This window comes from Pyrus communis, chromosome 17 (assembly GCF_963583255.1).
Source record: "Pyrus communis chromosome 17, drPyrComm1.1, whole genome shotgun sequence".
NCBI classification, from domain to species: Eukaryota; Viridiplantae; Streptophyta; class Magnoliopsida; order Rosales; family Rosaceae; genus Pyrus; species Pyrus communis.
The window spans coordinates 14445919-14472532 of NC_084819.1; the positions used below are offsets into that span (position 1 = coordinate 14445919).

Consider the following 26614-nt stretch of genomic DNA (forward strand, 5'->3'; position numbering starts at 1 on the left):
AAGGTAATTAGATTGCATACTTGAACCTCTATTTGGTAGGTAGTTATGCTTATCATTAGTAGTCCACGATTTCAACTTTTATAGCGTCTACCCATCCTCATGACATTTCATTTCATTAGTAGTTCACGATTTCAACTTTTATTATTTTCGTTGATTGTCTCTTTTTGCGGATTTGGTCTTCGTCCCCCCGCTTTTAATTGGTTAATTTGTGTAATTTTTTTTGTTAACAAAAAAATAAGAGGGAGGAGGGATGGGTGTGAGGTTCTTGAGTGTAAAAGAAACGCTTTTGCAAATGCAACTCATTTGTGAAAAGTGAATGTTGTGTTATGTCTTCAATAATGAAGTTTTATTTTTGGTAATGATGAAGCATAGAATCCAAAGGTTTAAGGGCTCATTGGAACTACTTCTAAAATGGTTAAAAGCGTTTTTTAAAAAAATATTTTTGGAATCAATATTTAGTTATTTTAAAAGCACTTCTCAACGAATCCTAAGTGGACTATAAGAATGTTCTTTCCACTTTGCATTTAAGTTCAAATTCCCTCATAATACATATTTGTATGAAAATTTATTTTGACACTCTTTCTTCTTACGTGCATCTTTGAATTAGTGTGTACAAAGAAAGACAAAAGTGTGTGAGAATCAAATTCTTCTGTAATTTTGGTTTTCTTATCGATAAAAAAGAGAGAGAAAGAGATCATGATTATTAAAAATGGAAGTTACTCGGTTTGTGTGGTCTATTCTACTTCTACCCGCAAATTGCCAAATGAATAAAAAGAGTGAGTGATTCTTTTTTTTTTTGGCAAACAAGAGTGAATGATTTTGTGAAAGAATAAACGAATGAAAGAGTAAATGATTCCTTTGTTTAAAACGGTGACAATCCATGTGGCCTAAAATTGTACACACGCACGTCGTGCGGCGACCCTCAGTTGTACACAACGCAACCGACGACGACTGGACCTCCTGCCATGTCCCATCTCTCATTCCTCGACTTGTGATGCCCTCACTTGCTCCTTGTGGGGTGCTCGTGGCCCCTCGTCCCATCATCAGATTTCTCATCAACTCAACTCCACTAATTACATATCGAACCATTATTAAACACTAATAGTGGATGTTAATTATTAAGCACTAATACTTTCTTCAAACATATCTTGTATTAGTATTAATGATGTCGATGACTGTATATGCAAACTTTCTTATCCAACAGAACGAATCACAAAGATCGAAGATATTTTTTCTTACAACAAGACGTAATGTACATTTTTCTGTATATATTTCACCTCCAAATCCTCCATATTAGCAATATTTAGAGCTCGTTCAGTTGTGCTTATATCAACCAGTATTTATTGTGTACGACCTCATGATGCCACTAAATGCTTGACAAAATCATGTATCGGCAAATCGTGCCATCTCTGGGCAGGGGTCGGCAGACCTTGTGCACACCTCTTGGCTAACCTCATAAAGTCATACGTACAGTTCTTGGCATGTGACATGTGCCAGGTGCTTGATCAAACGTCTAACAAGAAAAACCAACTCTTTTATCATGTTCTTCAAAGAAAGATGCTAACACCTTTTTCACTTGAACTTTCTTGTTCTGTTTTCTTAAATCTCTTTCTCATCTTATAATGTAGTTGATGATCGGCTACTATCTAGAAGGCCCTTTAAAGATCAACCTTTGTAAAAAAAACAACCAAATCAGAAATCGTTTAACTATTCGATTAACATTGTCAAATTTATGAGTTTACTTGAAAAAGATGGTTCGTGTATTTATTAGATAATCATCCTATGATTAAAATATTTCAGATTTAGTTATTTTTTTGTGCATAAATAGATAGTTTTGATCAACAAGCAACATTTCATAGTAAGAAAAAAAAATAAAAAAGTAAAATGAAAATATACAAATGAGAATTCCTAGCAATCCTCTTGTTCAAATAATCATCATAGTATATACAGTGTAACTTTCAATTTCCAAACTCCAAATCCAAGCTTGAAAAAAACAGGGGAGGGGAGAAGGAGACCCGTCTATGTTTGGTCCGACAAGATAAAAAGATAAGGTGGCTCTCTCATTTTCTTTATATACCCCACCCTTAACCCCATTTATTGTCCAAAACAAGCCCAAGAGATTACGTTGCAAAAAGTCAAATATGGGTCTGGTTGGGCTAGCGTTGTTACTGTCCACTAGGTATTCGTGGCAGTAAAAGGTTGGGATTTATTTGGACGGCTCACAACGACAAGAAATTTTTTAATATGCTGAAATCATGATTCAATACATTATATATCATAACATAATTGTTGATTTTTTATTTTAAATTTTCAACTAATTTTATGATTATATTTAATGTATCTGATGGTATGCCATACACATTAAAAAGTCTCTCCACAACGGCGTCATCCTGATCATATACTAACAAATCTCTTCACAACGACATCACCCTAATCATATACTAACAAATCTCTTCACAACGACGTCACCCTGACCACATGGCGCAAATCTGTAACTTTTCTTGACAGGTTGGAGGATGAAGAGAGAAACAATAGAAAAGAACAAAATAAAAATAGATAAAACAAACCGACTAATATTATTGTCTAGGGTTGTTTTTCTCTATTATAAGTGAAAATTCCATGTTTATTTCACAGGAATAATCATGACGTATGTATTTAGTGGGGATTCTCGTAGGATTCTCTTTGTAAGGTTCTCAAAGATCCTCAAATTACATCCGTTCATCGTATATCGTGAGGTTAGAAATTATTGTAAATTCTTTTATTTAAAGTTGAATATAAACCGTACTTGACGAAAATTGACCGTACAATGTACAATAAACAGATGCGATTGAAGAATTCACGAGATCCTCACAAAGAAGATTCGATGAGCATCCTCACTCACTTGTATTGATTTCGATCCTAGTTAGTGTCGGCTTAGCCTAGGTCAATCCCTATACCATTGCAATGGATTGTCCATGTTCACTGAAATGTAGAATATCTTTTATAAAAAAAAAATGGAGAAATATTTACGATTATGAGCATGAAGAACTTCGCCATGTGATGTACCATTTAATGTGTTAAAATATAAGTATATAATAATATTTTGTGAAAGTGCTTTGGAAAAATACCGAAGTATTGCTCCAAATGAAGCGAGGTGCAGGGAGAGAGGAAAGATACCAATATTTTTTTGGTATTTTAGCTAAAATAATCTCTAAAACTAGCACAACTAATTATCATGAAGGGGAGAAGTTAGTTTGACAAAAATACCCTTTGAAAGTGTTAATGTTTAACAAATTTTTCATCGAACGACGAAAATAATTTACTGTGAACAAACTCAATGACCACTTTTATCGATTTCTATTGTCGAGGACCAAAAGAAAGAGTTAATTTTAACCACCATTTTAACTAAAAAGTCTTTTTTTTAATTGGCGAATCATTCCAAAATTAAAAAAAAAAACCAAAAATTAAATTAAATTAAATAATACAAAAAAAATTAGGAAAATTCGAAAAGGGTAGGCGTCGTCCTTGGCTTCTAAAAGGGTGGGAGCGACGGTTTCGTATTTAACTGAAAAGGGGGTTTGATCTTTCACGTGTCTCTCCCTTTCCTCACTCTCCTTTATTTTTCCGATTCTATTTGCTCTCTCTGTATCTATCTATCTATCTGTCTATCAATCTATCTATCTTGCTTTCTTTCTGTTTTGTTTTGCAGCAAAAAGAAAATAATAATCATCTTGCTTCGGTTTTTAACTTTATTTATTTGTTAAGCTTCGTTTGACGGTGCTACTTTTCAATATATATACACCCCCCACACATACATATATCACCCTATATATACACCTTGACTCTGCTAATAAATAAAACAGAGAGCGAGACAGGTTTAGGTTTCTTATAGGGAGAGAGAAATGGAGGGAAGAAAGAAAACTGGGTCGTCGTCGTCTTCCTTCACTTCTGAGCTTTTCGGGTCGAAGGAGTCATCTGCTTCTTCTGGGATTTTTGAGGCCATATTTGCGCCTCCCTCCAAGGATTTGGTATTATTGCTATTATTCCCCTGTTTATTTTTCTGATTTTCTGAAATTCTTGATGGTTTTTTTCTTATTGTTTTCTTATTATTCAATTGGGTTTTGGTTTTTATCTCTGCATTTTTGAATTTTTGACAATTCTTGCTAGGTTTTGTTTAATGAAAAATGGGGTTCTGTTTTTTTCATTGATTTAGCTTAAAGCCTTCGCCTATGTGTCATTTTACAATTTACATTGTTTTGGGGATGTTCTTACAACTTTCTCTCGTAAAATCTTGGTGGGGTTTATCTATATTGTCTCCCAAACTAGGTGAAAACCCTCAATTGTCATCCGTTTTCTGAATGGATGATAACATTATTTTATTAATGAAAAGGTTTAGAATTATAAAAGTAGTATCTGTTTGTTCTTTTGAATGGATTTTGCTTTATCTCTCCTCTAAACTTTTGCTCTTTGAATCTCTTTCTCTCCCTCTCTCTCCTGACTGACCCTTTTATTAGATTAATAGATTCTGTAAAGTGTGTGTATATATTTGTTTATTTTTCTGCTGTACCATTCTCTGAGCTGACTTGTGATGTTGTTGATTCAGGTGTTAGGGAGGGAATCTGTGCATTCAGAATTCACTGGGAAAAAGCTCTCGGATGAACCATTGCACTTCAAGCTCGGAGATCAGCCAGGTTTGCATGCTTTTTCTACCTTTCAAATGTTGTTTTTCTTTTGTTATGGCCAAAGTTTTGTACTTTCATTTTTTCTTTTTCTTTTTTTTTTTTGCTGTTTTGTTTAGATTGCTGCTTTCTGCATGCCAGGCATAAACTGGGTTAACCTATTATTTATGAACATCACCAGGGGCCCATGGCCAAAAGTACTTCTGGGTTGTACAGTATATGGAAGTTCTTTCTGTTTATTCTGAAAGCACTTAGAATTTTTATTTTTTCGACCTGCTTTTAATAAATAAAAAAAAAGTTTCTAATGAAAAAGATCGTGAGCATAAGTACTTTCTAGGGAAATATATATTTAGTCAATCTGCCTTTAAACTTTTTAAAGTCCTCCATACTTTGCCTTGGAAACAGAATTTTCCTTCTGCACTATTCATTCTAAAGTGAAACATTTGCTTATTTTCTTTGCAAATAAAATAGTTTATCTTTGGGTTGCCTTTTTTTAAAAAATTTATTTGTAACGGCAGACCAAGTAATTGTTGGTTTTTAAAGTATGAATTGTGTGCTTGGGAAGTGTTTGATTCAGATGGATACCGTGTTGTTGCTGCTGCAGATGGTGCCTCTAAAGAGAGCGAAGGTGAGAGTAAGAGCATATCAAATAAGGACATAATAAACTCCATCTATAGGGATCAGAGAGTGCAACAACCTTGCCATCTCAGTTCATCAATCTATTATGGTGGCCAAGATATTTATTCTTACCCTCAGAGTACCCAGAGCCCCGAATATAATTCTACGGTGAGCGTTTTTCTTTGTTTTGTTATGTTTATGTATAATCCAAACACTAATAGAGTAATTGTGGAAATTCTCCGGGTGTATTATGTTATGTTTCTTTGTAATGTTTATGTATAATCACCGGGTGTATTGTGTGTCTGTATCCTTTTGTGGTGGGACATAACAAGTGACGTGATGAGAGATATTGACACATGGGTGTGGCACGCTAGATTTTATCTTGTGTGGCATGTTATGTCAGGGGATGTAGCAAATTGTACAAATTTACTATATAATTAAGGAATTTTCATTTAGATTAAGGCTGTTCTTAATTGGGGGATTATTTCCTGATAATTTCAGTACAAGAAAGATGGGACCGAGGATGATTCGGGAAGTGCTTGTAGAGGAAACTGGTGGCAAGGTATAAATCATACTGCAATTGTTTACTGGAGAAATCTGTATGTAGTGTTCTCAACTTCTGACGTCGTTTTTCTTCCAAATTATCCATCGCTGCAGGTTCCCTCTATTACTAAGTGCTCCTTTGCCGAGGCTTATACTCGTCAAGGTATGTTACTTCTGAAACATTGCTAGGAATCTACCATTCGAGTCTCCAACAATCATTCTAATAATTAATATCTAATTTGACTTATGGACGAATATGCAAGCCTACGTTTTAGTATGTACTATATAGACACTTCTTGTCAATCGCACGTCATCTAGCATTTAAGTCTTCAACAATCATTCCATTAATTACACATCTAATTTGACCTATGAACGAATACACAAGCATACGTTTAAGTATGTACTATGTAGACGCGTCCTATCGTTAGCACATCGTCTACATTGACCTTATCTTTTCCTTTCTTTGATCTCGGTGAATTTCATTTATTAACTTGCCTATTGGTCAATCATGACATTTTCCTTTAGAATCTTACCATATTCACCACAGTTTTTTACCCTCTTATTAATACATATACAAGGGTTTTTATCACAAATGGTTGATTTAGTTTCCGAAACACCTAACTTTGGTTCTTCTCGTTTCAAATTCATCAATGTTGTCCTCCGTAGTTTTATTTGTGTGACCTTTGTGTATTGTGCTTTGCAGATATATAGGAAGGAAATAGGGTAGCAGCAGGTGATTGTGGACAGCTGGTTTGTTTTCCTCCAGCCCCCAAACACAGTACTCATATATATAAATAGAGAGAGAGAGAGATATATATGTGCGCACCTTCTTTAGGTTCTCTGTAAAGTACGTACTCTCTGTTACTGTAAAGGATGTTTGGTTTAGTGACTTAATTAACCTCAACTGCTGTAATGTAGTTGAAGATTTGGATGTTATTTTAGTTTATGTTAAATGAATGGTTTGTACTTTTAATTGCATTTGGTTCTCTTTATCTCTATTCTCATTTTTTTTTTTTGTTTTTTTTTTTTTTTTTTTTCGCTTTTAGGATGGATGGATAGTTTGTAGTCTCTGATCTACTCATCTGTGGTCCATGAAATTTGTTACCTGAGATAGAATCTTACTGACGGGGATGAACCCAAACCGAGCCTATGATGTACGTGTGGCTGGTTTTTTAAATCACCTCAGTCTCAATGATAGGGTTATCCTCACTAAAAAATGTTCTCTTGTTAGATTGTGTGTATCAATTACGAGTCTGATTGATTTTTGTTGGTGTTTAGTTCACATTTAGTTTTAACAATACAAGTATGTATGACAAAGTTATTCTTTTGTCATACTGAATATGAACTAGTAATCTGATTGATTCTTGTCTAAATGTGGAGTTTGGATTCATTATGGTAAGATAAGTATGACAAGAGAAGTAACCTCATCTTTCACTTAGTTCACATTTAGTTTTAACAATATATCTATGTATGACAAAATTATTCTTTTGTTAGACTGAATATGAACCGGTAATCTAATTGATTCTTGTCTAAATGTGGAGTTCGGATTCATTATGGTAAGATAAGTATGACTTGAGAAGTAACCTCATCTTTCACTCCACCCAATTCCTCCTATTCACTTCTTCACTTTAAATGGTAAAAAGAAACTGGGTATTTGGATATCCACTAAAACAATACAACAATTTACGTGGAAGAGGTTAATAATTACTGTAGCATCATATTATTTTAGAAATGCGAACTCCTTATAGAGAAAAATTTATACCTAACATTATATTATTGAACCGAAAAAGATTGACGATGAACCTATTCCTTGTAAGTCATTTTCAGTCGGATTAAAAGTTCATTGACTCTCCTAGCTAACCTCAAATTTAAGATTCCATTTGTTAGTGCCAACATACAAGAAACTAACAAATTAGTCTTCAAGGGCGGTGCCCATTAAAGCCAGGATTATCTTGCTTTCCAAACCTTCTTTTCGAGTTCTTATCCCAGCTTTCGATTCTGGGGTCGACCTATCCAAGTAGCAAACCTAATGGAATAGTCCTTATCCTATGTTTGGTGAGACGTAGCTTTCACCATGGTCGTTAATTAAGTTCTGGTCGTTAAAGAAGATTGTAGGCGTGGAGGAAGACTCTTCTGCCACGCTTTTACAAAGTTGCTTCTGACTTTGACGTTACAATGAATGTTTTGTCTCCAATTGTCCAAATCCAATCATTCATTTCAGCTTATGACTAATTCCAATTTCATTAAGGATATGTCTACTTATCGAAAATGAGCGTACAAAGATATTGGTATCATGCGTTTGTTTATATGATTTATACAAAAATTAAGTGGTTCCTGAATTAAAAATCAATTATTTCATATATGAATTAAGATATCACATTATTAACGAGCAGGTAATTTATCTTATACTTGAACAATCAGAAACCATTCTAATTCATGATTTCTCATCATTCTCATTCGAAATTTCTCTCATTCAAATTACGTAAACATATCAATAGAATCCAAGACAACTTAACGTTTAGGTGTGGCACAAAACAAACAAGTTACAAGGTTCCGGGAAATTGCATATTTTTATTGTACGAGAAGGCCAGGATACATATACATGATACGGGCTACTAGCTTTAATTTATTGCCAAATTACAGAGTAGTAATCCTACTTAATTAGTCACACTAGTAGCCAACTGCTTCAAATATCTTAACCAGACGTACGACTCCATGGCCTTCAACCTTTCCTTACATTCATTCACGGCAGAGTATAGCCTGCAACATTAACGTCGCATTAAGTCATATTATATTAGTCAAAAAATAGTATCAAACACAAAAAAAGGTTGGGTTGTTATTTATAAATCACAGTTTGACAGTTACGTAAAAAAAAAAAAGCGTTGTTTTTTTTATGTTTTAGTAGTTTTTCTGTATGTATCAGATTGAGAATGCATGTATTTATGAATTTACCTCCGCACTTGGTACCGACTGGGCGGTTGGCAAAGTTGCAGCGCTTGGGAATGGTTATCGCAACCTCAAGCTTGACACCAGAGCTCTTGGCAGTGTCAGAAAGCAGGATGGCACAGAGGCAGCTAGGGTTTTGTCCCATCCTCTTGACTTGCTGACAGCAACTAGCGGAAACAGCAGCTTTTTCATCTTGTGCGGCATCTGCACAAGGAGCAAGCTTGGCGGCCTCTTCGTCTGGACTAGCTTTTCCACAAGCACTTGCCCCATCAGCCCTTTCAATCATAGCAATGCTGAAAACTGCAAGAAACCCTAACACGCAAATAAATTTCACTGCAGCTGCCATTTTTGTGTTGGTTCACAATGCAGAAGTTTGAAGTTAATGAAAAGTTATATCTCACAATTCCACCATGGTACAATGAAATAATCTGTGTGTGATGGGGTTTTTATACTTGAATCAGAGCAGAAAATGTGGGTTTTCCATTCATCCACTCACTACTAGTGGAAGTGGCACTAGAACCAAATTATTGCTTATTTTTAAGCACTTTTGGGTACAGAAATTGGTCTGAGACATCTGTTTCACTTTGCTCCAATAAAAGACTGGCATTTGATCATTAGAGATTTTGAGATGCAACCATTACTGACAGTGAGGATCCTCAAAAACCCTTGTTGCTGAGACACCTCACCCCAATTCTCCAAAAGCTCCATTACCGACCATGTTCCATCCTCTTCGTATGTGAATACGTGTAGCCAACCACCACACTAGGTTAAACCCAACCACCACACTAGGTTAAAACTGTTGAACCACTTCAACAAAAGCAGGTGTACGCATCAAGTCCGTTGGTTAGAATATAGTATATCAGCCTATTGCATTCAAGTTCGAATAACCCTCCTTGTAAATTTTTTCTTCAATTAGCCAAATTGATTTGTTTATATGGCCATGCAACTAAAATTTCAGTATTATAATTAACAGACCTCCTAACAATTTTAATTCTAGCTCCTTCTGCATATAGATATTGGACATTTCTTAATGATCAAGGTCTAGTAAGGAACTATTAACTCAAGTGGTTAAGAGCATTTTATCTATGCATTTCAAATTATGTGTTCAATCTTCACATCACCAACATCGCTTGTATAATAACAGTTAGTTCAGAATACTATGATGCAAGAAACAACGATAAATACGTGAAAACCCCTTGAAGAAGAGCTAATTATGGCGCAAAATACAAAGGCATTTTTCTTAAGGACTTCTGTGCAAATTGATAACCTGCTCAGTGACAGTGGATCAGATAAAATAGGTATATACCTGTCCTTAGCATCAAAAGTGGGCATTTGGTCTAGTGGTATGATTCTCGCTTAGGGTGCGAGAGGTCCCGAGTTCAATTCTCGGAATGCCCCTTTCTTTTTATTCCTTTTGTAAGTTTTTTGTCCATGGCAGATGAGATGACTGTATTTTGGAAATTTACCAGTATTTTATACGGATTTATGACCGAAAAAAAAGAAGTAATGAATTCATAAACAATAACATAATTATTGTGAAAATTGCCATCATTATTTTATTTTATTCAGGAAATCCTAGAGCAAAGTCTGCTGATACCGCACAAACTTGAACACTTTTGCACTGAATTTTATCATATAATTCATCATATCCACTGCATGAGAAAATAATCAGACTTCATATATTCTATCCAAACTAGTGTAAAATTTTTAGTTCTATCTTTACAACCACTGTTTGATCGAGGTCAAACTGCGACTCGGGTCCGGAACAAACTCCAAACTGTAATACAGGGATGCACATCTAAAACATAAAACACTCAACTCATCACCGTTGCAGACATCTTGTTCTAACGAGAGTCGACAACCCAATGAACCTTCCCCTCTCTCAGATGTCCTCCTATGTCCTTAAAAAACACGCATAAAGGACCTAGTTGAAGTGGCTGAACACTTCTGCATGGTCAGCCGATGGATTCATTCTTCTGTGACTGAGTCTTGTGATCCCGGGCTCCTTGATGCTTTTGTACACTCAAAAGAATCCATTCGCATGTGAGACCCTAGCGTTTCTTGCATTGTGTTTGTTACTGAATCTGGTTTCTCAATTGGATCACTGTAGTCTTTTCCTTTTGCATCGATGCTAAGATAATCAGTCAGGACTTTTTTAACACCCAACCCACGTTGAGGGATCTTGCCGCTGGTGATGAATGGTGATCTGTCTCCCCTCAGAGGGCTAACTAGCTGTGAGGGTGAAAAGCTTGGTGTGGCGAAAGGTGTTTTGTATGGAGTGCTTGAGATGGGCACCGAGTATGGAGTAGGAGTGCTCTTGTGTGGAATCATACTAACTTTCGAGATTGATGGGAACTGATCAGAATGTCGTGTCAAGTCATCTACATAAAGCAGGTCATCAATGCGTGCCACGATGTTAAATGCCAGGCTCTCCAAAACCCTTGAATAGCTCTCCAAAACGGATTTCCCGACGTCCTAGCAGATCAAAATTGACCAATTAAGTACAAAGAAAAAACAATTAGAAGGCACCAATGAGAACAAAGCTTTTTAGTGGTAAAGTCGGAACCTTATTGTGCTGAATCTTGCTCATATCGAGGGCTGTCTGTGGAAGACCAGGGAAGCGTTGCTTCAAGCACATTAACAGACTTTCTGCTCTTTCTGGAAGCAACTCCTTTTTCTCTGCATCAATCATCAGCTCCTTGACCATTTCCCATGATGACTTCGAACCAAATCTGTTCGAAATACTTGTAGGTTTTGGGTTTGCCTTTTTACGCCACATATATATCGAGGCCTCCACTCTATTCGCAATCTCTAGGGCTTGATGTTCAGAGGACAAATCAAGGCAATCAAGCAGGCATTCTGCGGAGAACTGATCTGATGTAATGTATCGATAAATAACATCCCCTAAGCTTACTCTTCCATTCTGAAACCAAGTTAAAACAAAAGTTTAACAACTATGTCTTTGTAATCACATATCACAGGTATCTTGAACGTTTCCAACCTTTGGAAGAGATTCCAGATATGATTCGGGGACTTCCATATCTGCTAGAGTAATACTATTGATTGCCATGGCAGCTTTTAATATTTGGCTTGTGCAATCACGCTTGTGCTGCAATTGCTTTCTTGAATTTTCATGGAGTCCACCAGGAGGAACTCGGGGCACAGGTAGCCACCACTTTTCCTCTTGGCGCTGAAATGCTCTTCGGAAAGAGGTTGACCCATCTGCATCTGGGGCCAGAATCCCTTGATCAACGTACCAGAACTCCGTATTGTTAAAGCCATCTAAGATTTCCTGCAAGGATTGGCTAAATTCAGAATGGAACTCGCAAACTGGATCTATGTATCAGGGGAAAAGTTTTTTAGAACCTTACAAGAAGCATGTTGTCCAATTTACGAAGGGCAGGGAGATTAACGTAAAGATCTGAGCGCGGTCTGCAAGTCATGACCTGAATTGAAATATATATGAGTCAGAACAATTTCAAGGAACTGATCATTTATTAGCCCCCTAACCCAACGTTTTCATTGCCCTACCCTTTATAGTTGCGGTTGCTTATCAAAAAATCATCACGTGACTTATATGAACATAAAAGGCTCTACGCCTGCATTTCTATTTCAATGCACCATTTATAACGCAGCACAGTTAAAATAGCGCACGCTTCATTACTGCAATATACTAGGAATTGCTCACTAAAACTCACAATTGAGAATTTTGATCATTCTTTCAGATGTTTCTTGCCACTCAGTACAATATATAAAGCTGCGCCAAGGGTTTCCATATCGAAAGCTGAATTATTATACTATTCTTTTAATCAATGTTGGAATCAGATCATACCTCCAATTTGCTTCCATCAGGAAAAGTCTGCCAAGAAGGTATCAGCTCAACAATGTGATCACTCACACAAAGAAGCCATTCCATCTCTCTTCGCCACATCGATTTCTTCTCTTGCGGCAGTGGTTCTAGTCTCCAAAGTTGCCCGAATAGGGTAGCTGCAAGAGGGAACCAGAGAATAAGAAGAATTAGCATCGGAATCTATAACAAATTTTCGTTAAACAACGCCGCAAATCAACCAATCCTTAGTGTTAAGACATTGAGAAAATAAATTAAAAGTGCGTACCGCAAAGATTAGTAATGGCATTTGATATAGCCAATGCTGTGCAAACCCCATTTCCACAACCTGACATATCTTCTCCAAGCAATAATTTCGAAAACCTCTCCTTCATCAACTCAGTCTCTAGAATCCCATAAACCAAAACCAAATTATGTTAGATGAAAATGCATCAAATTGACATGTAGCTTGGTTGTCAAGCCTATTTCGAATTGTTTATGTAAGTGTTAAAAGTGCTTTCTGACAACTTTAAAAGTGCTTCAAGGTCCTAAAAGCACTTTAAACCCTAAATAGTTGCTTCTCACAAGAGCATTTCTATCAAAAGCGCTTATGAGCAAAAGTGCTTCCTACGAAAGCAATCCCAGACCGGTTATGAATTGGAGGGGAATAATAATACCTGATATTGTTGATCCTTGTTTCTCTAGTTTCCTATCATCTGAATGGGTTTTCTCCGCCGCTTCATCACCATTCTCACTGGTGCAATCCGGCGCCTCACCTTTCTGAACAGGCCAACCCAACGACGGCGGCGAAGACGACTCCTCAGAGCTGCTGTGGCTCTGCTCCTCCTCCTGCCCCGTCGTCTCCGACGTCAAAAAATTCGAACTTGAAAAGCTCTCACGACCCTTCTCCTCAATCAAATCCTCAAAGCTCCCATCTTTATCCAAGGCTTCAGCCAAAAAATCGCCACTTTTCTCCCCAATAACTTCATCTTTCTCCACCAAACCCTCCATCGAAGCTCCTCCTTCGTCACCAAAACCCGGCAAATCGCAGAAAGCAGAGTTGTTCACCACCATACCATCGTACGGAAGCTTTCCTAAGCAGCAGGAGTTGGAGATTCGAGCTCTGCAATGCAAGTTCCGGAGATACTTGGACGCCCAGAAACAGAAAAGGGAAAATGGGTTGCGGCTGTTGAATCTTCTGAAGCTCAGCAATGGCGGACAGAGCTCGAGTTGATGAAATTGTAGGTGGGTTCTTGATTCTCTTTCTTCTTGGTGAGTGAAAGCTCCATCCATGGGGTCTCAACCATGTCTGACAGTGAAAGTATGATTCTTCCGGAAGGAGGTTTGGTTTATTTATATGAACAAAAATGTGGAGCTGGTAATGATTAATGGAACTTGCTCAAACACATGAACAGCGAGAGAGAGAGAGACGCATTTGAACTTTGAAGAGCGTATGTTTCTACCTTTTATCTTCGCATGGTTCGAACTTCGAATTATCTACTTTTTTAAGTAACTTTTAAAAATTATTTCTGTAATAAAAATTAACTAAAATTAATTGACTATATTTCTCACTCTAACACAGATTTTAAAAACGTTAATCAAACAGTTAAATTATTTATATTTTAATTCATTTCTCTTTTGCAGAACTAAAAGTTGAGTTAAAATATAGAAGGTTTTGATTATCAAACTGCATGACAAGATTAAATAAGAATGTCTAAGTAAGAAAATTGTCAATATCTTCTTTTTACAGTACAAAAGATAAAGAAATTTAAACTCGGATGCAAAGAGAGTGAATCCCCTTCAATCAATGTGTTCTTGAATCAGACCTTAATTGCCGGTGGCTCTCTTTCTCTCTGTTAGCATTTGCTCTGCTTTGCTTAAACAAGGATTAAAAATGATAAAACGTGTATTAATAATTCTAACTTGGGTTTGAAAAATACAATAAACAATGGTTATGGCAATCGTGCAATCGACGGATCTCTCAACGATGCCTACCAATTTATCCTTGGATTTGGTGTCGAGTGACCACATTGCCCTTCTACCTGAAATTGTCATGACTGTTTATTTAAATTATATTTCACTTAAACGTTGATTAATATGCTTATTTTATATTGGTGCCTAATGATGTTCTTGCTGATAATTGGATTATTACCTAAATATTAATTAACATGCTTATTTCATTTTGGTAACACATCATTATGTTTGCAAATTTAGTTTAAATTTTCGGTCTCCCTAGAATTACCCTTAGATTATTACTTTTTTTTTTTTTAAGAACACATTAGATTATTACTTAAGTATTGATTAACATGCTTATTTCTTATTGGTAATACATCACATGATCTGCAAATGTCGTCTAAAAAATTGATAATCCTGACATTACTCAATTACTAATCCTATTGTGTGAAGTGTGATCATAGTAAATGGAGATGTGTGGGAATTTTGTTCTATAAATTCTGGGATCTAGTGCTCATACTAGTAAATAGTTCCATAGAGTAAGATAGAAGTATGGTTAGAGCATATACGTTAATTATCTTTCATATTTGTTTCTTATGATTGGAAAACATGTGTTACAGTCGTGATTAAACTAAGATGAAAGATATTAAACATTTAAATATATTCCCATTGTAGTCATGAATCTCATGTGTTTTTTTTTTTTTTTTGAACAAACGATATTATCTAAACTAAGAATGAGAGGATTGGCTTAGCCTCACAATGGGCTAGCAATAATGTAATTCAAATTCGTCTTTGACGAGAATCGAACCTAAGATCTCTCACTTACAAATGAAGAAAAATATCAATTAACCGTAGTACTAAATGACAAGAATCTCATGTTCTTAAAAGACTAGTATTTGTGTTTCGTATCACCCAAAATTAAAAGGCAAGAACTAAAGGGGGTGTTTGATTGCTAGTGTAGTCTCATGTTTGGTTTGCACAAGGATTAGGTTTAATGATATTAGATGGGACTCGCTGAGATTAAAGACTTCGTTAGGAGTTCTTGGCCAAGAACCCCAATTTCGGCCGGACTCGTAAGACCACCTGTGAGAGAGAACCTCACTCTTCCTGCAAGAGAGAGTCGTCGCCATCACTCCCTGCATTCCCTGCTCCCTCCTTGCCCTGCTTCCTCATCCTCATCCTCATCACCCTCATCTCTGCGTCCTGCTTGCCCTCATCAGCATCTTGGTCGCCCTCCACCTAAATCGCCCCTCCTCCTCCCCCGTTCGATCCCAGTCGAAGTAACCCTTTCTCTCTCCATCTCTCACTCTCTCTGGTTCTTTTGAATTTTTTCCATCTATTTTTTTATTTTTTATTTATTTATGGAATCTGGGTTTATTGAAAGGTGTTGAATTTCAGAATTTAAGTTAAGTTTTTGCAGGTTGTATAATGCGATTTAGTTAAAGTTTATGTGCTAGAGTTTGTTAATCTGTTAAATTTTATGGACTGATTGGATTCTACCTGTTGTGTTGACTGTTTGATGGGTTTCAAGCAGATTGCTATGTGTGTGTGTGTGTAGTGTGCAATGTACTCCGGGGCTTCAGGGACAATGACATGGAGAAAGAGTCTCTGCTTGTAATTTCCAGCGAAGAAGAAGAAGAAAGAGAGTCCCTACTTGTAATTTCTGAAGAAGAAGAAGAAAGAGTCCCTGTTTGGACCCAATTTGAGTTGTTTGTACTAATTTGGTGTCGGATTTGTGAATTGCATGTTAAAAATTGTATTATCCTACTTCTTAGTCTGACATTGCACCAAACGCATCACTAAGTTAATCCAGCTTAGTCTAGTTTAAACCAGTCCAACTTAGTCCCTGCAGCTAGTCCAGTTCGAGACAGTCCGGTGCAACAAACGCATCCAAAATGAATCTTAGAAAACTCTTGGTAAAGAAAAATAACTTTAAAAAAAAATCTTAGCAAACTCATTTTGAAAATACAAAGAAACCCCAAAAGAAATGTTTACGTGCAGATGAAGTCCGGGGCATTCCAGTAAAAGCAGCCGGCTTTTAGAAGCAGAGTTTCCAAGTTCTTTTTTTTTTTTTGGAGAAAGTTTTTTTTTGGAGAAAGTTTCCCAAGTTCGTAGAAAGCCAATAAATAATTCAAATTTTAGGGTAAAATATTTTGGGAACTACAAAACATATTAATGGTGGAATATCTTTATCTTCTCAAAGGAGTTTCAAATTGTTTATATAAACATTTTTTTTGTTTACATCAACATTATTATAATTAAACTAGCAACTAGTTTTTACTTTAAGTTTACTATATCAGATTAGCTAATAAGTTACTGAATCCGGAATATACTCAAGGCTTATTTGTTGTTACGGCCCTCGTAAGTTATAACTCCTTTTCAATTCTACATTGTCGGCTAAAGCAAAAATTACGCCACATCATTTCTTGAAACTTAATTTTGCATCACCTTCTTACATTATATCTATTCTATTTAAAATTTTGAGTCACTTCATTTTCTGAAACTCACTTTTCGCATCACTTTCTTATATTATGTCAATTTTGTATTATTCAGTCCACTAACGTGGCATGATCGAGTCCCATTTATTTCTGTTTTGATTGCCAGTTGTGCAAAATAATATTTTTAAAAAAATAATATATTGTATTTGGAAAGTTAAAAAAACAAGGTTCTTCTTCTTCCCCCTCCGTTACCGCCGCACCTCCCTACCCAAAGTACCCTAATTCAAGCAACCCACCAACTCGAAATCAAAATCAATATTTGGGGATTGAGTATTGGAGCTAAAATACTTGTGCGAAATGCTTTTATTTTGGTTTTTTGATTGAGTTTTGTTTGTGATCAAAATTGGGAAGAATGCTGAAGCCCGAGGACTATGCATCAAGGTCATTGTCACTGGAAACATTAGAACAAGTTTGGTTTGGTGGGTCTTCACTATCTAATGAAATTTCGGGTTCTTGATTTGAACTTCCAAATGGGTTTTAACCGTTATCGATACAGATTTTTAAAAGATTAACGGAATATGAGAAAGTGATGCAAAAATTGAGTTTTAGGGGGAAATTTGAGGAATTTTTTAAATCTTATCGATAAGGTTAAAGTCAATATGACTGTAAATTAGTGGTGAACTCCTAAATCGTCTCTTTGAAATCTTATCGGCAAAGAAGATTTGTTCATGGTTGAATGGAGCAGTTCATAAATGAGTTTTGTTTATGCACGGGACAATATAAAGCATTATCATGATTAATGATGACCAAAGTAGTTAGTGAGAAAGAATTAAAATTAAGATCAGACTTGGGTACTAATTAAATCTCTCAAGTCTCAACCATCTAAATTAATCTCCATTTTGTTTTGGTTGGTGACTTTCCGTGCAAGGCATTATGTAATTCCAATTTGCGTCGGATGAAGGATATGATTTTGGTTGTTGTTCTTGTTCCGACTTCCAAGGCTCCTCCCAACCGTTGTTTGGATGTTGACTGCTAATTTGAATAGACGTAGAGGGAAAGACACGCTTCAATTCCAAGCTGCTTCTGAATTACAAAAACGAAAGAAATGGAGCCTATGATAGTATGATGTACCACTCTTGTGCTTTAAGTTGTTGATTCCTTGTTAAAGCTTGTGTTTCCATTTATTGCCATGGCTCCATCCTACATTTCAATTTTCAAATGCAAACTTTCATGATGGTAAACAACTTACATGGTATGAGTACTACTCCCGAGGAGTCAAAAGCTGACCATTTGGGCCTTTTCTTTCCAAAAAGATGTGAAACACGCTAGATAATTGATGGACCGCATTGCTAATTATTTGTTTATTGTTGTTTGCAAATGTGGAAATATGATCATTTGTTTAGAGGTGTGAATGAAGCATAATGGCCCCAAGTTGAGTTGTGTTACAATCAATTGCCCAACACGTGTGTGGGTGATTTTTGGTCGTTGTAAAATTCACATTTTGATCAATGATTATAAATCTCTTACATGCGTGAGCGATTGACATTGGCGAAATTTTACATGTTTTCTTATCGAACAACAAATTTCGTTAAAAAGCTTGCAACAATTCAACTATGACATCAAAACATCTACTCTGTACTGAAACAAAAGACACAAAACTAAAGCGGACAAAAGCTACACAAACAACTATAATGCAAACATCACCCAAATTGATCTTAAGTCAAGTTCACAAGAACCATATCCACCAAAACCCTAAAACGACTCATTAGCCTAATGGGTACTACTGTCATTGCATCTAACCGTGAAGAAGATTCTGAACATATTCTCCGATGATCCATCTATTTTGAGACTTAATATCTTATTGAGGCCCAGCCTCCTTGTTGAAAGTAGAATAAGCCCACTTTCAAGGTTGGTAAGCTAAAAAAAATAGCATTTTGGAGCCCAATTGCCTCTTCGTTGCAAATTGTTAGCAATTTGTCGTATTTTGATCTGGAGACTTTGTACTTGTGCAGTCTGGGTCAAACATGACAATACATTTCTGACCCCACATAATATGTTGGTAGAATATGAATTATTGATCAAGTTCTTGTATGATATATGTAGTCTAGATTAATAAAATTTATATCGTACCGTTGAGGTTTCTTAAAAAAAAAAAAAAAGTGGTCTAGACTAACAACTTGAAAACATATGTCTGGTTACATAAAATCTGAATTAGTGATCAAGTTGATTCTGACATGATATGTGTGGTCTCATATAATAGTTATACATCTTTAGTTTGGCAAGTGAACATTATATAGTCCTATTTTCTGACAGCACTAATTAATTTTGCACACCATAATATGCCTAATAAGCTAAATTCGTATTTTGTTTGTTTACTTTATTGCTTGCCTGCAACATGGAAAGCTCTCCGGGGCAGTGAGGAACCTGAGAAGGCTGTGGAAGAAGCCTGTGAGCTTCAGAAAATACTGGAAAATGAGCTCAAAGACAAGAAGTTCTTCGCAGGAGAGACCGTTGGACTTGTGGACATTGTTGCCAACTTCATAGCCTTCTGGCTTAGAACCATTCAAGAACTTGTTGGAGTGGAGCTGTTGAGCAAAGAGAAGCTTCCCAAACTCTACAATTGGAGCGATGAGTTTTGCAGTGTTTTTCAGGAAAATCTGCCTCCCAAAAATAAATTAGTTGCCCACTTCCGTGGTCGCCTTCAAAGCACCACCACCACTACTACTTCCGGCTAAAACGGTTCATAAATCAGTCATAAGATGGTTTACTTCGAAGCATTTCGTAGTTCATGATATTTATAAGAAAAATTTCAGGATTGCACTTGTGGCTAGATCGCGTTCTCTTGTCTGCGCGCGCTCGCGTATGTATGCATATAATCTTGTTAGACGTGATATTACTATGTACTCTAAGCTAGATTGACGGGTGGGCAGAGTTCGAACACCGGAGTGCAATGAATTGACGAAGAATGTCTAATACACTTATGTAATCCACCATTTGCAAAGTACTTAGTTACTTATATATTCTCTATACCGCCAAATCTTTTTTATGAAATCTATGAAATAAAAGTTTTTCAACTAATTATCATTGAAATATATGATTTCCATTTATATATAATCAGAACAACGTTAACTATAATATTTGCCCCCTACAGAAAAATGTAAAAAATACATTGTTTATACATAGTTAGTAAATCCGTACATAATACCCGTATTACAGATGAATTTTTCAATATACTTTTATTTTCCATACAAGTTTCAACAATTCGTTAAATTACACATTTTAGAACTTTAACGTACAACATTCGTATTATACACATACTTACATACATTTCATGTTTAGTACAAGTAATTTTCACACATCTTTTAGTGTCACACATGTGATGCCCCGATCCCAACATTTGTTCACGATCGACACGTGATGTCAGAACATACCAACATATATCTTATCTACCTTTCAAGACATGACCAGAAATAACCAACGGTTCCATACCTTAGTACATTTTCCTCTTATTTTATAAGTGCATCTAACATTTGCTTTAGATTGCCTATGTACCCTGTCACGAGATCAAGTCATTCATAGTTCATCTTTAGATAAACTCTTAACATTTCTCATGGCATTCCTAACTATAAAATATAAAGTTATAGTTAACTTCGAACGTAAGTGATGAATCTATATGTCATTCCATCTTTTACATACTTCAAAAAGATTTCTAATAACAAAACCATAACCAATAACATTTCAATGGACCAACAAGGCACAAAGTTTAATATTTACCCACATTAATCAATCAATACTATCAAACATCACTTCACTAATCGTAACAAATCCAACATCCGTAAGGATTGCCCTAATTTTCTACTAGTATTATAAGGTAACAACATTGTAATCTTAAATTACACACAAGTGTAACCTTGAGCAACATCTACTCACAAGAATCTAACGTTCCGGACCAACTCAAAGCAACCAACTTGGAAAAGGGATTATGGACCAAGGGATTCCAAACCAATTCAACATAATCCAACTATAGAATGCGTATTGACCCCCAATGTGGATTAACCAAGTGAAACCATAGGCATCAATACGATAGGGCGGGCCCCCAATACGAATTAACTAGGCAGGACCACCTATAGATCTAATGTGGTCAAGTAGGCAATGATCCCTAAATGTGGATTAACCAGGCAGAATCACCCTGGAATGCGTATGATTCCCCAACAAGGATTAGCTAGGCGGAATCACTCCTAGAATGCATATGGTTCCCCAATGCGGATTAACTAGTGAAACCATAGGCATGCATCTAATAATGTGGTTCCCCAATGCGGATTAACCAGACGGAACTACCCATGGAAATAATGAAGCCAAGTAGACAATGACCCACCAATGCGGATTAACCGAGTCACCCCTAGAATGTGTAAGGTCCCCTAACGCGGATTAACCAGGCAGGACCACCTATAGAAATAATGAACCACGTAGGCAGTGACACACCCAATATAGATTAATCAACAAGAGTCACTCTTACAATGCATGTGGTCCCCCAATGCGAATTAACCAGGTGGGATTATCCATGTACCACATTGTTACATGGTGCAATCACATCATCCTATTATACATTCATTCAACATGAATCACAATTGTAAGTACACACAAGCACTATTGAATCTACATGAACAACAATTATCTAATCATACATAAGTACAAGTTCTACATAATACTTCTAATATGGCCCTCGTCTTATCTGCTCATACTAGTATTTGCACAATATCATTACTGTCATTTATAATTCAATACACACATAAATTCTGGTTAGGTGTCACTTACACGCAATTGGAGGCACACATCATCTAGGATAGCTCATTGATCAAGATAGGTCCTCTAAACTTTGTCGGGTCTCTAGGAAACTTAATTTGAGTAATTGAAGACGTTTCGAGAAATTTGACAAGAAATCAACCCTTGATCAACGCAGTCAACGGTAAGATCAACAACCATACGTAATCCAATCCAGAAGATCCACACATTAGAAGTCGATTTGTAAACTTTTAAATACTCAAATATTATGTATAACCACATACAATAATTTTATGATGATCCAACGGTCGGATCGTACGATCAACAACTATAGTAATCCAATCCACAAGATTCTTATGTTAGATTTCAGATCCATAAATTCCTAAGGTCTTCAAAACATACAAACAACACACTATAATTTCAGGACGATCCAATGATCGAATCTCTGTGTACTAAAAAGATCGAGTGGTAGTCAATTACGAAACCAAGTCCAAATGATCGAATTGCGTCAAACGGGTATCAAAACTAGATTCAAAGCATGAAGGTGGTTTCCATCGGGACGACGATGGATCGTCCGAAACCCCAAAATCGTTCGAACGTCGATTCGACGGCACGGGGGCTCCCACGGCATGAACCTTGATCGGGTTTTATTGGGGTCAAGGTGAGTTGAAAACTAGTGAAGGTCGATGTCGAAATGCACGGAGGACGATGATCGTCGGTCGGGAAACTCGGGGATTCCACCTACCACGAACAACAGCCAAACAACGAAGACCTGGGGTGAAAAATAAAGCTTGAGGAGCACTGAGTCGATCTGTGGTGGTGTTTGTTTCATCGTCGTCGGAATTCGACGAGATCGCCTTCGGAAATTCACCCGGGTAGCAGGTTATCGCGGGCCAGACAATAGAGAAACGGGTCGTACATACCCAGTTTTTATTTCGAAACACCCCTAATATGGGCTGGGTTGAGCTGCCATATACGAGGGAAATTACCATTTTGACCTTGCTTTTGGAAGCTCTTAGTTTATTCGTTACAACTCCGTTTCGTATATGGTTTTCGCTTACACGCTCATAGGATCGAGCTCAATCCAAAAATACTAAGAATGGCCTTAAAAGGTCTACGAATTTTTTATTACAAAAAATCAAACTTTATAACTAAATAACCAAAATTCCAAAATTAACTTAAAAATAAGATTAATTTCCTAAAAAATACGAAATACGAAATATTGAATAGTGGAATTCGGTAATGGAATTTCACAACACATATTGTGAACGTTTTTAATTTAATATATTATTGAAGAAATAAAATAACTATTTCATCTATTAAAATGTAAAAAATGGCCAAATTTTTTTAAGTAATTTTTTAGAAAAGTTACCAAATAATGCATGTAGTTATTTTTCACGTACTATATCCCGTGTCATATTTTACTAACTACGACAAGTACCAATGACTATGAGAAGTGACAATTTTTTTCTTAATACATATATATATATATATATATATATATATATATAATGCCTTGTTTGCTATGATCCCATCGAAAACAAAGGTTTACTGAGCAATACTTATAACCATGTGTGACCAAAACTATTATCTTTTAATATCACCTAGTTGTAATTATTATTAAGATTAGTAGTCATCTCCTTTTCGGGCGCTTTATAAAACCTTCTAGTGAGGAGGTTAATCCATGCGAGTTCCTTTAATCTCATTAAATTTAATCCATGCACGTAATAAATACATGATTTTACTAATAAGTAATCAAGTCCAGTCCATTGAAAATTAGTGATGTCAAACAAATGTACCCTAAAATGACTAATTAGCCTAAATGAGTACTACCGTCATTGTGACCGTGAAGAAGATTCTGAACATATTCTCCAGTGATCCATCTGTTTTGAAACTTTATGGCTTATAGCCCAAACCGAATAGCATTTTGGAGCCCAATTGCCTCTTCGTTGCAAATTGTTAGCAGTTTGTCTTATTTTGATCTGGAGACTTCTAATTGCACCCTAAATCTAATTATCTAATCAATATATCTACCATTTGGAAAGTTTTTTCTCTTCATTTGTAAACTAAAGGTCTTAAGTTTGATTCCTCTGAATTTGAGTTCAACACAATTACAATTAGCTCATTATGTAGCTTAAATACCCACCCTCTATATTGTTGTTTAAAGAGAAAAGGGCGTTGACGTCATTGACACTCAAAATCTCAATATTATGTAATATGTATTACTCATAAGTGTATTTTCTTTTTTAAATAACGAAATTTGGATTGTATAGTAAAATTTTCGAAATGTCAATCACGTCAACACCACCCAATAAAAATAGTTTAAAACTTTAAGAAGTCTTTGTCACAATATATTGATTATTGAGGCCCTTAACGATAAGCAATGACGTAATACATCGGAAAATTTACATAAGTTGGACTAATTGAACACAAATAGGTAATATATGATAAAACAAATAAAAGCAAGCAGTAGCACCAGATGGAGAATAATACAATATCAATACGGCATATAAGGGGAAAAGATCTCCTCCAGATCTCTTTCACCAACCCGATCAATTAATTTAAGTTCTTAAAATTTGATCTAACGACTAAAATTATTATAATTTTTAAAAGATCTTCTATTTATAGTCGTTAGATCAAATTTCAAGAACCCAAATTAATTAATTGGTGGACTTTAGTTGGAGAGATCCGGAAGGGATCTTTTCCGCAGATAAGCTCATTTAGATACGGTTTTCAACGAAGAATTATCAATAAAGCACATTTTCTAGATCTTTCCTCAATCAAATAACCATTTTAAAATTATTATTGACTATTGAACATTGTGTAGAGTTGTCTTAGCTGCCAAAAACACTGTTTTCCTACCGCTATAAAACCCCAAAAGAAAGATTAAACCAGTCATAATATGCACACAAGAAGGAGATTAATTAGTGTTAAACTTGATTAGTTAGTGCTTATATCATGGCTGACGAGGTGAAGCTGTTGGGGGTTTGGGGAAGCCCATATAGTAGGAGAGTGGAAACAGCTCTGAAGCTGAAAAATGTGGAGTACGAATTTGTTGAGGAGGACCTGCAGAGCAAGAGTGCTTTGCTTCTAAAATCCAACCCAGTTCATCAGAAGATCCCTGTGCTCCTGCACAATGGCAGAGCGATAGCTGAGTCCCAGGTCATTCTCGAGTACATTGATGAGAATTGGAAGGAGGGTTTCCCCATTTTGCCTAAAGATCCTTATGAAAGAGCCCAAGCACGTTTCTGGGCTAGGTTCATTGATGAAAAGGTAAAATGTTTCTTGTCTTGCTAGACAGTGAATCTAAATCATTGATGATCAAGGTTATTTTTAATAAAGTTGATTATAACATGAATTTATAGTTTAGATTAACAGTTTCTTAATATATATAAGCATGTGCATGGCGATTTTGGATTGAGTATATGTACTAGCTAGAAATGCTTTTGTGACTACCAGTGTAAACGTTTATATTATTAAAACTTAAATCACTGATTAAGTTGAATCTCGTTTGAAATGTCTACTTGTTCAGTCTGGATCAAACCTGACAAGTGACAATACAGGCCTAACCCTGCATAATATGTTGGTAGTATAAAGTGTTTATACTACAGAATATGAATGGTTGATCAAGTTGGTTTTTGTATAAAATATGTAGTTTAGATTAAGATTTCGTATCAATAAAATTTATATCGTACCGTCGAAGTTCATTTAAAACAAATGTAGTCTAAATTAATAACTTGAAAACATGTCTGGTTGTATAAAAAGTTTATGTCACAAAATCTGAATTAGTGATCAAGTTTGATTTTATCATGATATGTGTGGTCTCAGACAATAGTTATAAAACATTAGTTTGACAAGTGAACATTATATAGCCCTATTTTTTAGCCCATGTTCCAGCTTATTGACCGCATTAATTAATTTTCCACACCATAATATATGTCTAATTAGCTAAATTCTTATTTTGTTTGTTTACTTTAGTGCTTGCCTGCAACATATAAAGTTCTGTGGGGCAGTGAGGAACCTGAAAAGGCTGTGGAAGAAGCCTGTGAGCTTCTGAAAATACTGGAAAATGAGCTCAAAGACAAGAAGTTCTTCGCAGGAGAGACCGTTGGACTTGTGGACATTGTTGCCAACTTCATAGGCTACTGGCTTCGAGCCATTCAAGAAGTTGTGGGAGTGGAGCTGTTGACCAAAGAGAAGCTTCCCAAATTGTACAATTGGAGCGATGAGTTTTGCAGTGTTTTTCAGGAAAGTCTGCCTCCCAAAGATAAACTAGTTGCTCACATCCGCGGTCGCCTTCAAAGCACTACCACCACTACTACTTCCAGCTAAAACGGTTCATAGAATCCTAGTCATCAGATGGTTTCCTTCGAAGCATTTCATAGTTCATGGTATTTTAGAAGAATAAAATCAGGTTGCACTTGTGGCTAAATATATGTGTCTGTGTGATTTCCTTCGAAGCATTTCGTGGCTCCGTGATGTTTTATAAGAACAAAATCAGGATTTTGCACTTGTGGCTAGATCGGGTTCTTAATACACACACGCAGAGTCTTTAAGGAAATGGATCTCATTTATTTCAAAAAATGGAGATTAGTTGTGAGGCCAACATCATATCTAACTTCAATGATCTGAACCTTTTATTTTTCAAGTTGCAACTCATAGATTATCTTGCAAAATATTAGCCAAATCGGAAATATTTGAAATATCTAATTGAGTTCAAAAAATTTGACGAACATTATATTCTAAAAAACATTGAAATTTCATTGTGACAATTAAATGGGTAAATGATGTCAAATTGAATTGAATTTTTGCAAAATAGATTGTTCGGATTGTTAAAGTTCAATGTGAAG

The 26614-nt window shown here is 35.9% G+C and overlaps 5 protein-coding genes and 1 non-coding gene across 6 annotated transcripts; 4 read left to right on the top strand and 2 right to left on the bottom strand.

Moving 5' to 3' along the window:
- Window positions 1–3557: 3557 nt before the first annotated feature.
- Window positions 3558–6797, top strand: LOC137723039 (uncharacterized). Its single transcript, XM_068462192.1, has 6 exons — window positions 3558–4007; window positions 4583–4670; window positions 5263–5444; window positions 5778–5838; window positions 5934–5982; window positions 6523–6797. The coding sequence occupies exons 1-5, from the start codon at window positions 3882–3884 to the stop codon at window positions 5948–5950; spliced, it is 474 nt and encodes a 157-aa protein (XP_068318293.1). The 5' UTR covers window positions 3558–3881; the 3' UTR covers window positions 5951–5982; window positions 6523–6797.
- Window positions 6798–8285: 1488 nt separating this feature from the next.
- Window positions 8286–9188, bottom strand: LOC137723040 (uncharacterized). Its single transcript, XM_068462193.1, has 2 exons — window positions 8772–9188; window positions 8286–8579 (listed from the first exon to the last, which is right to left on the bottom strand). Exons 1-2 carry the CDS (start codon window positions 9109–9111, stop codon window positions 8563–8565), a joined length of 357 nt encoding a protein of 118 aa, XP_068318294.1. The 5' UTR covers window positions 9112–9188; the 3' UTR covers window positions 8286–8562.
- A 903-nt stretch (window positions 9189–10091) lies between these two features.
- TRNAP-AGG (transfer RNA proline (anticodon AGG)) lies at window positions 10092–10163 on the top strand. The gene has a single exon. It is a non-coding gene; the product is annotated as a tRNA-Pro (tRNA).
- A 154-nt stretch (window positions 10164–10317) lies between these two features.
- Window positions 10318–14037, bottom strand: LOC137723038 (rop guanine nucleotide exchange factor 7-like). Its single transcript, XM_068462191.1, has 7 exons — window positions 13269–14037; window positions 12881–12997; window positions 12598–12752; window positions 12137–12211; window positions 11767–12057; window positions 11332–11688; window positions 10318–11240 (listed from the first exon to the last, which is right to left on the bottom strand). Exons 1-7 carry the CDS (start codon window positions 13882–13884, stop codon window positions 10734–10736), a joined length of 2118 nt encoding a protein of 705 aa, XP_068318292.1. The 5' UTR covers window positions 13885–14037; the 3' UTR covers window positions 10318–10733.
- A 5284-nt stretch (window positions 14038–19321) lies between these two features.
- On the top strand, window positions 19322–19717 carry LOC137722055 (probable glutathione S-transferase). Its single transcript, XM_068461049.1, has one exon. It carries the CDS (start codon window positions 19322–19324, stop codon window positions 19715–19717), a length of 396 nt encoding a protein of 131 aa, XP_068317150.1.
- Window positions 19718–24602: 4885 nt separating this feature from the next.
- LOC137723649 (glutathione S-transferase U8-like) lies at window positions 24603–26362 on the top strand. The gene is made up of 2 exons (XM_068462846.1): window positions 24603–25037; window positions 25743–26362. The coding sequence occupies exons 1-2, from the start codon at window positions 24723–24725 to the stop codon at window positions 26094–26096; spliced, it is 669 nt and encodes a 222-aa protein (XP_068318947.1). The 5' UTR covers window positions 24603–24722; the 3' UTR covers window positions 26097–26362.
- The last annotated feature ends 252 nt before the right edge of the window (window positions 26363–26614 follow it).

Bases quoted from the DNA above. Each gene is read 5' to 3' on its own strand.
- LOC137723039 (XM_068462192.1), top strand. From the start codon at position 3,882: ATGGAGGGAAGAAAGAAAACTGGGTCGTCGTCGTCTTCCTTCACTTCT. The intron at 4,008-4,582 runs GTATTATTGCTA...TTGTTGATTCAG, and splicing joins CGCCTCCCTCCAAGGATTTG to GTGTTAGGGAGGGAATCTGT. The intron at 5,445-5,777 runs GTGAGCGTTTTT...TGATAATTTCAG, and splicing joins GCCCCGAATATAATTCTACG to TACAAGAAAGATGGGACCGA.
- LOC137723040 (XM_068462193.1), bottom strand. From the start codon at position 9,111: ATGGCAGCTGCAGTGAAATTTATTTGCGTGTTAGGGTTTCTTGCAGTT.
- LOC137723038 (XM_068462191.1), bottom strand. From the start codon at position 13,884: ATGGATGGAGCTTTCACTCACCAAGAAGAAAGAGAATCAAGAACCCAC. The intron at 12,998-13,268 runs GTATTATTATTC...ATGGGATTCTAG, and splicing joins ACAAGGATCAACAATATCAG to AGACTGAGTTGATGAAGGAG. The intron at 11,241-11,331 runs GTTCCGACTTTA...TTGATCTGCTAG, and splicing joins GCAAGATTCAGCACAATAAG to GACGTCGGGAAATCCGTTTT.
- LOC137722055 (XM_068461049.1), top strand. From the start codon at position 19,322: ATGCCTAATAAGCTAAATTCGTATTTTGTTTGTTTACTTTATTGCTTG.
- LOC137723649 (XM_068462846.1), top strand. From the start codon at position 24,723: ATGGCTGACGAGGTGAAGCTGTTGGGGGTTTGGGGAAGCCCATATAGT. The intron at 25,038-25,742 runs GTAAAATGTTTC...TGTTTACTTTAG, and splicing joins CTAGGTTCATTGATGAAAAG to TGCTTGCCTGCAACATATAA.